The 17,313-nt window shown below is 38.1% G+C and overlaps 1 protein-coding gene across 2 annotated transcripts in view; it reads left to right on the top strand.

Annotated features, from left to right (window-relative positions):
* The window catches only part of AGK (acylglycerol kinase), an 86,018-nt gene extending 71,706 nt beyond the window's left edge, over window positions 1–14,312 (top strand). For both annotated transcript variants that reach the window (XM_074267723.1, XM_074267722.1), the window contains exons 11-16: window positions 1,542–1,599; window positions 3,271–3,418; window positions 3,970–4,067; window positions 6,916–6,986; window positions 10,862–10,946; window positions 13,981–14,312. In XM_074267723.1, coding sequence (XP_074123824.1) covers window positions 1,542–1,599; window positions 3,271–3,418; window positions 3,970–4,067; window positions 6,916–6,986; window positions 10,862–10,946; window positions 13,981–14,118 — 598 coding nt within the window. In that variant the 3' untranslated portion in view covers window positions 14,119–14,312. The remainder of the gene's footprint in view (window positions 1–1,541; window positions 1,600–3,270; window positions 3,419–3,969; window positions 4,068–6,915; window positions 6,987–10,861; window positions 10,947–13,980) is intronic.
* Window positions 14,313–17,313: the final 3,001 nt, after the last annotated feature.

Below are 17,313 nucleotides of genomic sequence, written 5' to 3'. Positions count from 1 at the left end.
TCATAGGCTTAGGCTGCTTCACAGGCAATTCTGTTTGTGTTTCTGCCTCTTCCCCTCCTCCTTCTTCCTCCACCTCTGAAGGTGGAGTTGATGTGGGCCTGTCAATAATCTGCTCTCTAGGTGGGGTTGAAGCTACTTTAAGAGAATCAGAGTCATCACACCCTAATTCCTCATTTAAATCCCTTTGCTCTTGGGCAAGATCTTGATCTTTCCTTTTTTCCTCACACTTCTTCTTCTGTTCATTTTTAAAACTTTTCTTTCTCCTACAACTTGCTCGATAGTTTAAGGCTAATTGAACTATGTTGTAGATATAAAATACCTCTGCAGAAATTGAACGAGGCCCATTTTTTTCGTGAAATTCTTTCATTTCAAATCCCACTAGCTTCCAGTTATCTACATCTATTTTTTCTTCCTCTAAGAACCAAGGGAATGTGCGTCTTAATGTAGCCAAGAATTTAACAATCTGTACCCACGTTACAAGTAAACTCTGCTCCTCAATTATCTTAATTCTACTCTCTATAGTACCACTCTTGATTGGGGGTGGAGCTGAGGCTGCCGCTGGGGCTGAGTTGGCTGAGATTGAGGGAATGTTTTTAGCTAACATCTGCCCCATTTCAGCTATAAGAGATTGCTGGTTTAGCCCTTAACAAGGTTAAGTTCCTTATTTGTCTATTAGAACACTCACTTAATCTTTAACAAAGTTTCCTTGTTACTCACAATTATTTCTGTATCAAAAAGTCTTTTCCACTGGAATCAGGATCATGTCTTTCCCTGTTCGGGCGCTAAATTGCAATGGTCCAGTCTAGCTCCTCTGAAGGGCTCAGAATAAGTCCTTGTCAGGATAAGCAAGAGTCCTTGCCCCATGTTGTGGACACTAATATGTAACATGCTATTGTCTCCAGAAGCTGCCGATCACTCTTTGGGAGGAGAACTGCTGTGTCAACTCAAATCTCTTGGACAGATTCTTCTTCCTGTAGAGAGCCCTTGTTTCCAGACAGTTTCTGCCAACTCTGGTCCAGAGTAATGACTTCTTCTTCCGGAGAGCTGCCTCAAGTCTGGTCCAGACAAGACTCTCAATCTAATATCTAAACCTAATATCTCATTATCTCATTAGCACTTAGTAAGAACCTAACATTACTGCTTTCTCCATCATACTTCAGTGGGTAGTACTTCTTCTCAGGGTTCTAATGGCTCAGTTCACAGTCTATCCAAACTTTTATTTTATGTCATTCTTGCCTGTGTCTTCTCATCATTCTCCGCAAGAGATTTCCCTCCTGGATTGACCTCTTATCATATAGAAATATCTGTTATTGACCCATACATGCCAGTAAAAGAATTTTTTTTTTTATATACTGACACAGATTCATTTTTCTGACTCGGGTCTAGATATATCCCTCTTATCACTATAGTCTTGAGGTATTTATCACTATGTACTTGAGGGTATGAATATTTACATTTATGTTGTGAATGGTGCAGATAGGACTTTTGGAAATATTGCTCATCATATTGTCTAATCAGAATTTCATCTAAAACCTTTTCAGGTACTGGTATCTTGGACCATTAAAAACCAAAGCTGCTCACTTTTTTAGTACTCTTAAGGTAAGTAAAACATAAAATGTGGAAAATTACACTTAGAAGAACATTGCATTTTTATATATTGTTTACATTTTTCATTTTGTTTGTAGTAGAAAAAGGAAATGGGAGTGAACAGGACATCTCATTTTGCAGACAAACTGCATAAATACATCTCTACAACAGAATACACACAATATGTCCACAATAATAATCTTTTTGCTGATAAGTTTCCTTCTTTCATACCTACCCATTTTCACTCCTGCTTTCATCTACCCTTCTAATATCACTTAACCTATTCATTTATTCCCTATGATTGAATAAACTATAAGCATCTTACTTCTGTGTAGATACCCATGTATTTGGAAAAATTTGTGTGTGTATTATATATGTATAATCTGTCTGTGGGTATATATACCTAGACAGGCTTGTTTGTGTTTAGATGTGTATCTCTGTATATGGTGAACAGATCTCAGGTTGGAATAGACATATATTATTAATATTATGTGTGAGCAAATGGGCATTTGGTAGGCTGATGTGTAAAAGGAGAGTCAAGATAACTAACTGGATTTTTAGAGTATAAATATTGGTAGAAATAAGAGCTAGTCATAAAAGGCTTTATATTAGGGACTTTTTAACCTAAGATCTGTGAACCTTTTAGAAAAATATGCATTTTGATATATTTCATATCAATGAAACTATATTTCAATATAATTAGTTTTTTTATTCCATATATTTTATTTATGTATTTAAAAACACTCTGCAAAAGGATCTACAAATTTCAACAAAAGGTCCATGACACAAAAAAAGAAGAAATTACACTATATAAAAGAAGTATGGCCAAGAAGCTATTTATATGGAGAAAGGAAAGAAAGTTTTAGGATTTAAGGATTCTGGTGGCAGTAAGTCACTTGCTTGTAATACTCAAGCAACTAGCTTGAATTCATCAGTTGTGGAGAAGGTGCTTACCTGCATTGATGAAAGAAACACCCTCCTCAGGAAGTTCCATTACTCTCTAGCATTGAAATCACAAGTCTGGTTAATAACTCTGAGACTAGAACAGTAGACATCTTTGCCTGGGACATCCTCCTGTCTTGAACAAAGATAACTTTTTTAGGACCTCTGTTTTCTGTCTTAGAGCATTGTATCACATGCCCGTTTACAGGCTATATATACATGTACACACACACACACACACACGCATTAATATTCAGCACTGCTGAGCTCAGAGGTTCAAGGAGGAGGAAGAGCTAATTTGTGAGAGATAAATGAATCCAGAGATGGCCTAATTATGTATTTAGAAGCAGAAAATTAGTATCTTTGTCTTTCAGTTAAGTAATCCTTGATATAACTCAATCAAAACAAATTTTGTTTTTATTATCATGTGTATCTGTAAAATGAACTTTTTATGAACCAATCCACTCCACACACTTAGTACTATTAGCTTTGTTTTTTTCCCTGTCTCAGAAGGAAAGACTGTCATGTACCAAGTTGTTGGTCTGAAGGAAGGATTCCTTCAATCTCTTTGTGATGAGGAATCAGCTCTAGGATTCAGGCCTCAAATTACTTGCAGAGTCACACAGGGAAAAAAGGAGGCTGTTAACCTCTCCAGCACATGTATACACGCATCCTAATTCACTGCCCAGTCTCTCCAGGAGTTGCATTACTAACATGTTTTAAATCTTCATCTTAATCTAGGAGTGGCCTCAAATACATCAGGCCTCCATCTCCTATGTGGGGCCCACTGAGAGGCCCCCCAGTGAACCTGAAGAGAAACCTCCCAGGCCTGCTTTATACCGGAGGATATTCCGAAGGCTCGCATCATATTGGACGCGTTCTCAGGAAGGTGAGAGAGGTTGTTTAGAGGACTGGGATACTCTTTCTCTGTTTAAAACTGACCTCAAACAGCTTCTCCAATTCATCATTTAGCATTTATTATATACCAGGCACAATATGGGTGTAGGGGATGCAAAACGGGTGCAATGGCCCCCTCTCAAAAGTAAGTATAGAGACCTTATTCCAATTAGGAAAGACCTTCAAAGGTGATTTGGTTCATCCCCTACTTCCAGTTAGCAAGGCAGTATTCATTAAATGGCAGCATGCTAGTCCCATAGATGGCTGTTGTTTTGTTTTGAGTCTGTGTTCAAGAATGCTGCCTCCCTCTCCCCCTTTCCTTTGGCTGCTGCTCTTGGATATCTCCTGCACAGAACTCCCTCAGTGCCTCCGACTCGCCCTCTCCTCTGTGTCTAAGTGAGGTGTGCTGTAGATACAGCAGACAGCTTGAGCAGGCAGAATGAAGTGGAGCTGAGCAGCTGATGGCTCCAGTCATTTATTTTGCATTGGTAGTAGTGGAACACTAATGGAAGTAATTGACCTTTGCCTAATGGATCCACACAGCCGTCTCCCAGAAGGCAAAGCCAGAGGTCTGGAAAGAAGTGCAGCTGTCTACCCTTGAATTATCCATCACAACACGGAATAGTCAGCCTGACCTGCAGGTAAGAGAGTCATGTTGGAAATCAGTATTTTGTGTCCTTAAGTGAAATATCATAGGTCACTTGGTCTTTCTACAACTGATTGTTTTGCTTTGTACAATGTAAACAGTGAAAGGAGAGAGATGGAAGGGTCAGGATGGAGTCAGGGGAGAGGTCTGAAGGAAGCAATGACATACCACTGTGGGATAAGACTAGTGAGATACAGAATCATGGAACATGGAGTTTAACCTTTTTCACTTTCTAGGTGACAAAGGTGAGGTCTGATCATCAGATCATCTGATTTCCAGTTCATTTATCTTCCTACCACACTCGTGTCATTGGAGAGGATGTTTGTTTTAAAGTTTCTTGAGCTCTAGTAAAGAATTCTAGCCCTGGAAGTATTGGCTTAGAGCAGTCTTCAGCTTGTCTGCCCTCAAAGCCACTTTGACAGGGCACAAGGACTACCAGCCCCATCAATTCACTCTTGTCATTATAAATTTTAAGACACAATTTTATGTGATTTGCATTTTGACCCAGACCTAAAACCTAAGTTACATTCTTTAAAATCACTGATTTAGACAGTTTCCAAAATGATTGTTAAAGTGCCTTTTTTTTTTTACATTGTGAACTAATAGAAAAATATCTTCTGTCATTTGATGTGCTGAATAATACTAAAAATCATAGGTGACTCACATGTAAAAACCAATGTAGTCACAAAAAGGTTACAGTGTTGCTAAAGTGGGAGAAAGTAAAAATTTTTCCTTCCTACCAAGATGTGCCACATAACCATTTAGAGGCTGTTTTCATTTTTTAACCAGTATATCTCCATCCTCTCTATTGACTTTACCTTTACCTTTTGCTGTTTGTAATCTGTGAAAAAGGTGAGGTGTCATTATAGATTTAGATAGTGTATTTATTTGAACTGTAATTTGATTCTCAAGTTAAAATTAGGCAGAGAAAGAGAAGAAAAAGAACCCCAAAGATGCAGAAGTAATGGCCATTCATCTAAGAGAATGATAAAAGTGAGATTTTAGACCTTCGTATTCTCCAGATTCACCAGTGGACTATCTGAGAATTAAAAGAAAAAGAATCTAATGGGATTTTTTATTCTCTGCTTGGATTTTAGTTTAGCTTGTCAGATTGGACTTTCATGCTCAGATCCACCTTGAGGAGATCATATATACTTCATACCAGCTTCACTTTTTTTTTTTTTTTTTTTTAAAGTCAGTGCCGCTTAAGTTTTAAATATTTCCTTAGTTCTCTTTGTCACCATTTCCTTAGTCTCTCAGGCAGGGGATGATATCTGAGTCCTGCATTTGCCCCTGTTAGCATTTTGGAGGGATTATAAATTACTGTTGGCAATTGTTATCTTCTCAAACCGGTTGTATAGTGACACAGTTTCAAAGCTGCTGAGTGGAGAGACTTCACTGGTGATTCCAGATACCACCTTAGTTTTGTCATTCCTGGCCTGGCAGTTGCCAGTAGAGGCAGAGTTATTTCTACTTAAGACCTATCATTAAATGAACGGATGCCCATCAATTGGAGAATGGTTGGGTAAATTATGGTATATGAAGGTTATAGAATATTATTGTTCTGTAAGAAATGACCAGCAGGAGGAATACAGAGAGGCCTGGAGAGACTTACATCAACTGATGCTGAGTGAAACGAGCAGAACTTAGGGGATCATTGTACACTTCAACAATGATACTGTATGAGGATGTATTCTGATGGAAGTGGATATCTTCAACATAGAGAAGAGCTAATCCAATTCCAATTGATCAATGATGGACAGAAACAGCTACACCCAGAGAAGGAACACTGGGAAATGAGTGTAAACTGTTAGCATTTTTTGTTTTTCTCCCCAGGTTATTTTTACCTTCTGAATCCAATTCTTCCTGAGCAACAACAACAAAAAAATTTGGTTCTGCACATGTATATTGTACCTAGGATACACTATAAGATATTTAATATGTATGGGAATGTCTGCCATCTAGGGGAGGGGGTGGAGGGAAGGAGGGGAAAAATTCGGAACAGAAGGGAGTACAAGGGATAATGTTGTAAAAAAATGTTATAATTATAAAATTAATAAAAAATTTTTTAAAAGAGACCTATCATTTATGGCAGCCAGGTGGTGCAGAGGATAGAGCACCAGCCCTGAAATCAGGAGGATCTGAGTTCAAATTTGGTCTCAGGCACTTAACACTTCCTAGCTGTGTGACCCTGGGCAAGTCACTTAACCCCAATTGCCTGGGGGGGGGGGGAGAAACTTACTATTCCTGATTAGAGCTGCAGTTAGCTCCTCATAATCAGGATGACCAGAATAAGGCTGGTCAGGAAGAATCAAGAGTAGGAGTCTGATTATGTAGGAATACATCTTGTTTTATAAGTTAGATAAGCTTGAGGTTACATATTTAGTAGAATTTATAGAAGTTAAGTTGAGCAATAAAAGGGTAGTATTATAAGCTGGTCTTTAAACCTGGAGATCTAGAGTACAGTCTTCACACAAGATATCCAACTGATCTATCCAGTCTCTCCACCTCTCTAAACCCTCCCTTCCTCTCCCCTCTCCCTTCCTTTTCCTCCCTCTCTTTGTTTCTGTTTTTCCCCCATCCCCTCTCTGTCCCCCGCCTTTGTCTTTCTGTTTGTCCCCACCCCCATCTCTCAGTCTGGCTGGGAGACAGGGACTGTCCTTTCTAAACTTATCTTTCTTACTTACTTAGCATCATGTTTTCCTCACATTCAACATTTACTTACTAAAGCCTCACTGAATTGAATGGAACCATGTACAATCCAAGGATAACAGCCAGGCTAAATCCCATTAGCTGCAGTGTTATAAACACTAATAAGAGTTTTCTGAATTCTCTTTCCTCAGGGCACAGAAGATTTCATGAACATTTGCATTGAACCAGATACTGTCAGTAAAAGTGACTTTATCACAATAGGGTAAGTACAGAAGAAAAGATGCTGGGTTGGAGAATGATAAAAGTGAGATTTTAGACCCTCGAGTTCTCCAGATTTACTAGTGGACTATCTGAGAATTAAAAGAAAGAATCTAATGGGGTTTTTTATTCTTCTGCTTGGATTTTAGTTTAGCTTGTCAGATTGGACTTTCATGCTCAGATCCACCTTGATGATATCATATATACTTCATACCAGCTTCACTTTTTTTTTTTTTAAACTTACAAGAAAAGTGAGACTCTTTCCTTCCCCAGAATTTTAATTAACCAGCCACCAACCATTTGATAAATGCCTGCTATGTACCAGGAATTATCTTAGGTGGCTATAAAACCAAAAGTGAGGCAAGTCCCTGCCTCCAGAGACTTCCATTAGGAGAGATGCCATCAATAAAGGGAGCTTGGGCAGGGGAGAGGGACAAGACACTAGCTGCTGAGTGTCAGAACAGGCTTGTTACCAAGGGTCTTTGGAAACCCGCCCCCTGCCAGATCGTGGATGGACAACCCTTTCCCCAGGCCTCTACTGCACAGCCCTTTGGGTCTTTAAGAGCAGTTAGAGAGGCCACCATGTTCCTGGGCCGAGGCTTTCCCTGCCTCTTGGTCAGTTTTCGTTCTGTGTTCCCTCTGTTGCCTGAAGAGGGCAAAAGCACCTTTATCCTAGCAGGGTCCCCATGGTTATTGTGACTGGCCCAACTCTCAGTGCAGTCTTCAGACTCAACACAATCTTGGGTTTATCTGTGTGGAAAATGCCTTTTGTTTTCTTGAAGAATTGTCACTGAGGCCAGATGATGATGAAATCTCTCTGGTGATGGGATTAATCTCTCTTCCTGATCTGATAATTCTGTTTGTCAAGTTTCAGGTCCTTATAATAGTTTATTCTGTTGTACTTGTGGCTTTTTGAAGGGGGTAGGAAAAGAGTCACATGTAGTGCTGGGTTCCTCTAAGAAAAGAACCCTTTAGCCACATTAGGAAGGCAAGATCAGGAATGGGGAATAAGGACTAGACCTGTAAGTTCATTGGTAAAGGGAATTCTCTAGTGAGGAAACAGTGCAGGTCAGTAGCTTTTCTGAGACTAAGTCTTAAGAGTTGCTCAAGACACTGAAACACTCAGTAACCTTCCCACAATTCCACAACCAGCATATCAGCAGGGAGACTTCAACACAAGAATTCCTGATTCCAGCTCTCTAGCCATTGAAAGGGACAGGGCATTTTTTTTTAAGTATATGTATAAATATGTGCATGTATGCATGTGTATGTTCATATGTATATATGAATAAATTGTTTTTAGAGAAGAACATGTATCATCTGGTTTTATTTAGATGAGAAGAGTTTAGACCGCTTTTTCTAGTGGAATCATAAAGTGTCCCTTATGTGTGTCTTGTGGAATCAGTTTTTTCTGTCCACTCTCATACAAAGAAAGGCTTCCTTGCTGCTATGATCCCTCTTGAAATCCACAAAATAGTTTGAGGCAGAACTAAGAGAGACTCACTTCTCTTTATTCTGCTTTCTTGAGAAAATAGGGCTTCCATATCCTCATCTTTTAGATAATAGGGAAGGAGAGAGACTGGAAGATCTTGAGGTTCTTTATAGCTCCAAAATTCTGATTTTAAATTAATTTGTAAGGACTAAAGGACAGATCATTTACCCTTAGTTAATATCTTTGTTGCCTTGAACTGTTAACAGGATGTTTTTTTCTTGACTAGAACAATATTGAAAAGGAGAAACAAAGAGTTTGGGGTTTTTGTGTTTTTCATTGATTTGAACCCTTTTAGGGTTGTTCTAAGCCAGAGTCCATTTTCCAACTGTGTCACTTTTACAATGTCTGTACTTCTAGGGAATATTTGTCTTTTCCCTAAAGTCACGCTTCCTTTCTTTTTTTCCCTCCAAGATTTCTGCCAGTATTTATCAAGCTTCTGCCTCCTCTTTGGTTTCTCCTGATTTTCTGTTGTCCCTCTCATCCCTGTCTCCTCCCTAATTACCATTTAGGTTGTTAAACTATTTGTTTCCCAAGAGTTACCAAGTCATTTGGTGATTTCCCAGAAATACTTCCTTCTGAGATCCAGGCTTCTAGCCTAACTTCATCTACATCTAATACCTGGCTTATCTGCTGACTGCACATACCTTTGTCTAGTCCAATAACTACAGATGGGTGATCTTAAAGAAGAGGAGACTCAGGGTTTGTGTCATTTTCATGTACTTTTGCTCCCTACAGGGAAACAGCATCCATTGCATCTGAATAATTGATAGCAGAAAAGATAAAATGAGATCTGGGCTTTCAAGAGTTGTTTTTTTAATTATTTTTGTTTTGTTTTTTAATCTGGTGGTTTTATGTTTGAAGACATAGTTAGAAGACTAGGCTATAAACATTAGATCAATTAGATTTCTTATCTTTTCTCCATTCCTTAAGGAATTTGATATTTGATGCCTAAGTCTTTTTGTCAAAAACCCATTGGATTTGGGAGATTTAATAACCACTTAGTTTGGGGTAAAGTACTAGATTCAAACTTTGAATTTTGGAAGGAAGCTAGAAATTTTTTTAAAATTTGGGTGAGAAAGGCATGGAGGACAACCTGTCCAGAGGCATAAGGATGGAGAGCTACAATGTAGCTACAATGTCTCGTCTGGGGAGTAGCAAAGCAGCCAGTTGGGTTGAATCCCAAAGAATGCCTAAAGGGGAGCATAATCCCAGTTATCAGGGTGAAGGGCATTACATGCTAACCATAGTGCCATAAAGTCATACCCTAGAGCTGAAAGAATACCTCAGAAATTATCTAATAACAACCCTTTCGTTTTGCAACAGCTGTAGAAACTTAGGCCCAGGGACATTATGTGTCTTCCTTAGGTGATATAGCCAGTGAGCACCAGAGGCCGATCCTCTAACCCCTTAGCTTCTTCAGTTGCACCAAGATGAATTTGGCTCTAGAGACCCTAAGGAACCCATTGGATTGACTCCATTATTGGTGGAAAAGCAACATGGTCAGAGATTTCCTTAAGGAAATTCCACTTTGTTAGCTCTGCATAGGATGAATTGAAGGGCAGTTTTGACAAAGTTACTGTAATAGTGAGAAGGTAGGAAGTTATTTGCATGACCAGGAACAAATCATGTATTCTTTCTACAACTATAATGACATCTATAAAATGGAGGCATTTAGAATGTTCCCTTCCCAAGTGTTATAAGAAAAATGTTTTGTAAATCCTGAAGTATTACAAATGTGATTTAACATTTTTATTCTAGGTGAAAGCACTCATAGACTATGAAGGACTAATTTTTTTTTTTTTTTAACATTTCTTAGCAATGCTTAGATGAACACCTGATTTCATTTAGAGTAAAAAGTATTTTTGATACCATTTAGTGTTAACACTAAAGTAAATACTTTAAACACTAACAATTAGTGTTGAAACCTAGGTTTATATCAAGAAGTAAAAAATGGGGGACAGGGATGTTGTCTTTTATTGTCTTTTGTTGTTTTTCACAAATCTTCATTTCATTATAGTTGATAATAAAGCCCTGAAGTCAAGAGGACCCAAGTTCAAATTTGGCCTCAGACACTTAATACTTCCTAGCTGTGTGCTCCTTCTGGGTTAAGAGCTTAGAACATGAATGGAGGCAGTATTACTACTTTGAATAAAAGAACTAATCCTTGTTATGCATAGTCATGTTTTCTAAGATAAGCTTTGTGTCTTGAAATGCTCAATGGCCATAGGCCTTCTTTGACTACCAGATATGTTTGGGAATTTTCGATCTTTGGCTTCTGTACACTCAAGCCTTAGTTCTATCTTGAGCCTGCTCCTTTATAGCACAGTAAATTCCTTATTACAGTTATTTCTGTAAGTTTCTAAGCTTGTTTTTTCCTATTTCAATAGAAGTCAAAAGATGAGAGACCCTCATGTGTGTCCTGAAGGCTCCGAGTACCTCCAAGCCAGCCAGTGCACATTGCTTCTTCCTGAGGTAAGCGTTCAGAGGTAACAGGCTTGCACCATTTGTCTTTTTATTTCCCTATAGCAACATTTATAATGGAATCAGCATCAGATTGGAGCTGGAAGACCTGGATTCAAATTCCATTTCTGACATTCTAGCTATATAACCTCCCCCAATATACTCATCCATTAATGGTGAATAATATGTATGCTCCTTACTTAACAGGGTGGTGGCAGTTGTTTTTTGTTTTAAGTTGACTTTGCTCTTTTTTTTTTTTTTGGCTGAGGCATTCTATAAAATAAAAGCTTTCATTCTCATTCCTCCATGTGAAAACACATTGGAGTGATTTCAGAGATGGTAGCCTCCAACACTAAAGGTCCAATATTCTGCCTCACAGAGTACAAGGAAAAACCACTTCCAAGGCCAGGATTTGATATCTCCTTCCCAGAGGGGGTTCTTTTTTTTTTTTTTTTTTTTTTTAAACATTTTCATGTTAATAATTTTGTACAAGAAGACTTGAATAAAATGAAAATGCATGCTTATAATTTGGGTGCATTGGATTTGTTTGTGCAAAAATTTTTTACTTTCGAAATTATTTTTTATTTTGTAATGGTGTCTATATCTTCTTTGTTCTAAATTCTCTCCTTGTCCATAAATCTGATAGATAAGCTATTCCATGTTCTTTTAATTTGCTAATGGTATCGCCCTTTAGGTGTAAATCATTATCCATTTTGACCTTATCTTGGTAAAAGATGTGAAATTTGGTCTGTACATGGTTTTTGCCAAACTGCTTTCCAATTTTCCCAGCAGTTTTTGTTCCAAAAGCTTTGATCTTTGAGTTTATCATACACTAGATTATTATTTACTACAATGTAATTTGTACCTTATCTGTTCTGATCATCACTATTTTTTAGCTAGTATCAAATTGTTTTGATAATTACTGCTTTAGGTATGGCTAGATGACCTTCTTTTACATTTTTTTTTTAATTGATTCCCCTGATATTCTTGAGTTTTTGTTCTTCTGGATGAATTTTGTCATTTAATTTTTTTCCTAGTTCTATAAAAGAATGTTTTGGTTGGTATGATATTGAAGAATTGTCATTTTTATAATATTGGTTCAACCTACCCATGAGCAATTAATATTTTTTCGGTTGTTTAGTTTTGACTTTGTGTGGAAAATGTTTTATAGTTGTGTTCATATAATTGCTGAGTTTGTCTTGACAAGTAGACCCCCAAGTATTTTATTTTATCTACAGTTATTTAATGACAGGGGCAACTAGGTGGCGCAGTGGTTAGAGCACCAGCCTTGAATTCAGGAGGACCCGAGTTCAAATTTGATCTCGGACATTTAACACTTCCTAGCTGTGTGAGCCTGGGCAAGTCACTTAACCCCAGCCTCAGGAAAAATAAAAAATAAAAGTAAATAAAAATAAAAATGACAACAGACTAATAGGTGAAGATGTCCCTTTTACCAAGTAACATGCGAAAATAATTACTTCAGGTCATAAAAAGACTTCCAATATAATTCTCTATTGAAAATAACAAAATGTACCTGTCATCATCTCCTGAAAAGCCTTCTAATTCATCCATTTTCTAGCCCATATCTGCTTAGGACTTGCCTCAAGTTCTTAAACCAAGATTTTCATTCATCCTTTAGTAACAGCATTATACCTCTCAATTTGCTCACATGCAATAACATCTTTCATCTGTACTCTATATGATTTCATTAGAATCAGCACTCCTTTCAACATGATATGCTTAAAGTCATCTGTAACTTCTTTATCCAATGCAAATTGCCCATGTTTTCCCTTCAGTCCTTTATGGAGGAAAGGATGGGTTACTGAGGTTCTATCCCTAGAATAGTTTTGATGTTGCCTGAATGGCAACTGGAATGTAGCTCTCTGATTATAAGATTTTTGTCGAGTCATTTTTCAGTCCTATCTGAATCTTCATGACCCCATTTTCTTAGCAAAGATACTAGACTGAGTTGCCATTTCTTCCTCCAATTCATTGCACAGATGAGGAAACTGAAGCAAACAGGGTTAAGTGGCTTGCCCAGGATCACAGAGCCAGTAAGTGTCGGAGACCAGATTGGAATTCAGAAAGATGAGTCTTCCTGACTCCAGGCCCAGGGCTCTACCTGCTGTGCCCTTTGGCATTTTATGATTAGCCTATCTCTTTCTAGTCATAGTTTTATCTAGTGGATATAAATTACACTGCTTTTTTGCATGATTTTCATTGGTAATTAGTAGCAGCTTACTTAAACCTATCATTTGTATTTCCCTTGCTCTTACTCTGAACTTTCTTAGGCAGCAGCTAAGCTTCCATAACTAGCCATATAGCTTCACCACTGACAAGGGCCTGTGTTTCTGGAAGAATCTCAGAATCATTGAAATCATACTCTGTGCCCCAAAGGAGTCTTTACTTCCCTTCTCTGCTTTATCCTATTAGTTCTGAGTGGCGTTCACTATCCATCCCTCCTAATTGTTCAGTATATCTCCTAATGGGATAGAGTTAGAGACTGACCATATAATTTGCCTCATGATTTTAACAAGTAATTCTCATCTCCTTTTTCTATGTGAACATAGAATTTTTTTTTTTTGAATGATAATTGATCTAATGCAACAGCTTGATACACTTAGCATAATGTCATCTACAAAAAGGAGCTGTAGCATCATCAGTGGGAATGCCCTCTTCCATTTGTGCTCTCCATTGGGCATCTCTGTGGTGGGGACAAATGTAAGCATGTCTCCCTGTTGTATGCCTCACTTGCTGCTAATAACCAAAGGGTCACTGAACAGTTTGCCAGCTAACATCTCTTAAGAAATCTTGTGAGATCCTGACTTGTGCGTGGGAAATCTGTTGGGAGAAATCCACGAAAAAAATCAGTGCCAACAGCTATGGGAACAGTTAAAGTTGGAGCTGCTTGAGTTTCAAGTCAGTCTCATGTTAGGATGTGTTCAGGATATTGAACTGCATCTGTTCCAGTTGTATGCTGTGCCATTGGTAGCGTGTGGTACCGCGGCTGCTGAGTTCTCCGCTCTGGGCTTCTTCTTCTCTATAGGGAACAGGTGGGTCCTTCAGCATCGACAGTGAGGAGTACGAAGCCATGCGCGTGGAGGTGACGCTGCTGCCCAAGAAGCTCCACTTCTTCTGTGACCCACGACAGAGAGAGAAGATGCTGCAGGGGCCTGGGCAGTGAATGTGGTTGGGCGCTCTTCTCGGAGCGGGGGACTGTGCAAGTGAGGCCCTCCTCTGGAGAGCAGCACCTTTGTCTGGGGGGTTGCTGCTTGTGAAAAGTGCCCCCATGCCACTCAAGAGCATCCCAGCATGTCCTGTTCACTATCTGTCGTGTAGCCAACTTCCATTAAAATGTGCTTCAGTTTTTGCTCGATAGTCTACCCTCTTGGATCTTGGTTTCCCCTGGTGTGCATCCTGACTTTCAAGGAGTTTCTTATACTGCCAAACAGCACATGGAAAAGAGTGGGAGCATCTATTACCCCCACCCCAAAGTGCTCCTCTGCTGTGTCAGCATAACAAGGCAATGACAGTAGAATGGAAGCTTGGTCAAGTCCTCCTCAGCTGGAAAGGGTTGAGTGTGAGCTTGGTTCGCAAATTCCGCTGTTACTCTTTGGGACCATTCTGGTCACCTGAGTCCGAAGGCTCATCCCCAGCTTGGATGCAAAGGATAGCTATTTCTGGCCATCCCCAGTAGGGCTTAATCCTAAAGGGGTTTTCACTTAATAGGAATATCTACACAGATGAAATTATAGCTCCTTCAAGTATTAAAACCTATCACCCTTTATATCTCTCTTTTCTCAAGGCTTTTTCTGTCCCCAGCACCTTCTGAGGAGAGACCCCTGTTGGCAGGCCCTCATTTTCATTTCTCTTGACTTGATCCTGCCTTAACAGAAATCACAAATATAGCTGCTTCTCCCTTAAGTTGGAATATGACATTGTGATGCACCTGATTTTAAATGAATATAAACATAGTTCAGGAAAGAAAAAACAAAGTCCTGAAGGAGAGTCTTCTCTGAGAATTTTTTCCTTGCCAGCCTTTCACTCATTACCTCATGAAAAAACAAAACAAACAAAAAAACCCCCAGATACACATATCTCCCCCCAGCTTAGTTAATTTGTGCTTAATGTACACTTTTATGTTCTCCTTGTGCCTTCTATCTTCTCAAATAGGACCTTTAATAATAACTTACAATTATAATGCTTTAAGATTTTCAAAAATGTTTCCCTTACAGCAACCTTATAACTTAGATTTAAGTTATTAACCTTGTTTTTCCGATAAAGGTTCAATTAAATTAAACAATTTGCTCATGGTTATACATCTAGTATTTGAACCTACATCTTCTGACTCTAGACATGTGTTCTGTATATTATACTAGCCATGTAATTTTGAGTAAGTTTAAATATATTTAGAGAAAATCTCAAACTCCTCTGCCCCTCAATTCCTGGCCAGTGAGAAATGATCAACTTGTAAAAAAAAAAAAAAAGGAATAATTTTTGAGAGATGGACCCCCAAATTTGGAATCCGTAGAGTAGGATGCAAATGCTGGCCATTTTAATAGCTTCTGAATTGTAGATGTATTAACTGAGCTTTTATTTGTTTCATTTTGCTCATCTGTAAAATGAGAAATATTTGTACCACCTGCCTTTTGGGGCATTTTGAAAATCAGCTGATATAATGTCTATAAAACACTGTATATAAAGAACCATTTAAATGTTAATTTTCCCCCCTCCCTTTTTGCAACATATAGGGTATTTTCTATAACAGAGCTTATAAACAGCAAAATCCATTTTTCCTTCAAAACTTGTATTCCCTCCCCTCCATCTTTTGACTTCCTTTTGTGAAACAGAGTAGTTACAGTTTTCTGTCCTAATTTTTCCCCCAAATTGTGCATTTGGATTGATGGTAGAGAAAGGATGTATTGAACAAAATTAATATTACATACTACCATCATCCATTTTTGTTTTTAATGTTAACATTTTAAAGTCAAAGTACATGAGGGTTTTTGTTGCCTGTTTCTGGCTTTTATATATATATATATATATTATACATCTTTGTTTTGCTGGTGATATTATAAGGATAACTCTTCCTGCATGAGTTTGCTGTATTTCTCTAAGAAATATATATGTATACACACACACATACACACATCTCCATATTGTGACATTATTTCTTTGCCTTTCTCCATGCTATATACTACCTTATAAAAAAACAGAATACAACTATAGGGATAGCACTGGATAGCAAGAAGTCTGGTATCAAAATTGTTCTTACAATAGCATGTTTCTGCAAATATGTTGATGGTGGTTAGTTTTGACAAGATGGGGAAAAAGGAACAGAATGGCTTTTTTATTTATTTCAAAGTTGTTTATAATAGCAAATGGTCTCAGGGCACAACACTGTCCCCTATCCAAAAAAAGAAAAAAAAAATTAGCATGAAATAAAATCTAACCTTTTATCATTTACCAATTTTAGAAAATGGATTATTACATTAGAATAAATTTTTTAACAAATGACAGGCTCTGTGACCCTGGATGAATGACTTAATTTTTCAGTACTGGATGCCAGTGTTGTCAAACTCAAATAGTAACTTGATCACTACGTTATACATGAGGATCTCTGTAAGCTGCATATAGACTTTTAAAACTACATATTAACATCATGTATTCTATTGTATTTTTATTTATTTCTTTAACTGTTTCCCAAGTTACATTTTTATCTGGTGCAGCATATTTGATATTTGATGCTGCTGCAGGTAAACATCAAGACAGGGATTCTTCACTCTTTTTATGTAATGCATCCCTTTGGTATTCTAGTGAAGTAATACTGTGGTTACTTGCCTGTATTCATAATTGAAAAGACTCAATTTCAATTATAGCGAAAATAAGGATATTGGGTTTTTTATCCCATCTAAGTTCACTACCCTCTGAAATATGATTTATAAACCTCAGATTAAGAATCCATAAAATAAGATAGAGATCTGGATAGGCATTGGCAAAGGAAGTTTCTTATACCAACAAAGTCAGTTTCCATACCTGCTCATGGAATAGGTGTTTAGTCTTAATTGCATCCCTTATTCATGGAGATAGAACATTCAACGAAGTGGGATAGTGAATTTTTCTCTTCAGAATGAATTTGTAAATTTATTCTCTCTTCTTGAATTCTCAAGGATGGTTGTTGTTCCAAGAGAATGGTGCACCTCTAGGAGCAGCAATCTTTCAGACATCACCTGGGTACAAACATGGCGCTGTAGTTCAGATGAGCTCCACAACCCGACATGGGCCCAGGCAGAGGCAAGCCCCTCAGCACCAGCCAAAAGGCTCTGCACAGTCAAAGGGAGTGGAATGTAACAGCCACAGAGTGATTACAACCCATGTG

Source organism: Sminthopsis crassicaudata, chromosome 5 (genome assembly GCF_048593235.1).
Source record: "Sminthopsis crassicaudata isolate SCR6 chromosome 5, ASM4859323v1, whole genome shotgun sequence".
In the NCBI taxonomy this organism is placed as follows: domain Eukaryota; kingdom Metazoa; phylum Chordata; class Mammalia; order Dasyuromorphia; family Dasyuridae; genus Sminthopsis; species Sminthopsis crassicaudata.
Note: the sequence above shows the minus strand (reverse complement) of the source record. Positions and strands in the feature narration are given on the sequence as shown.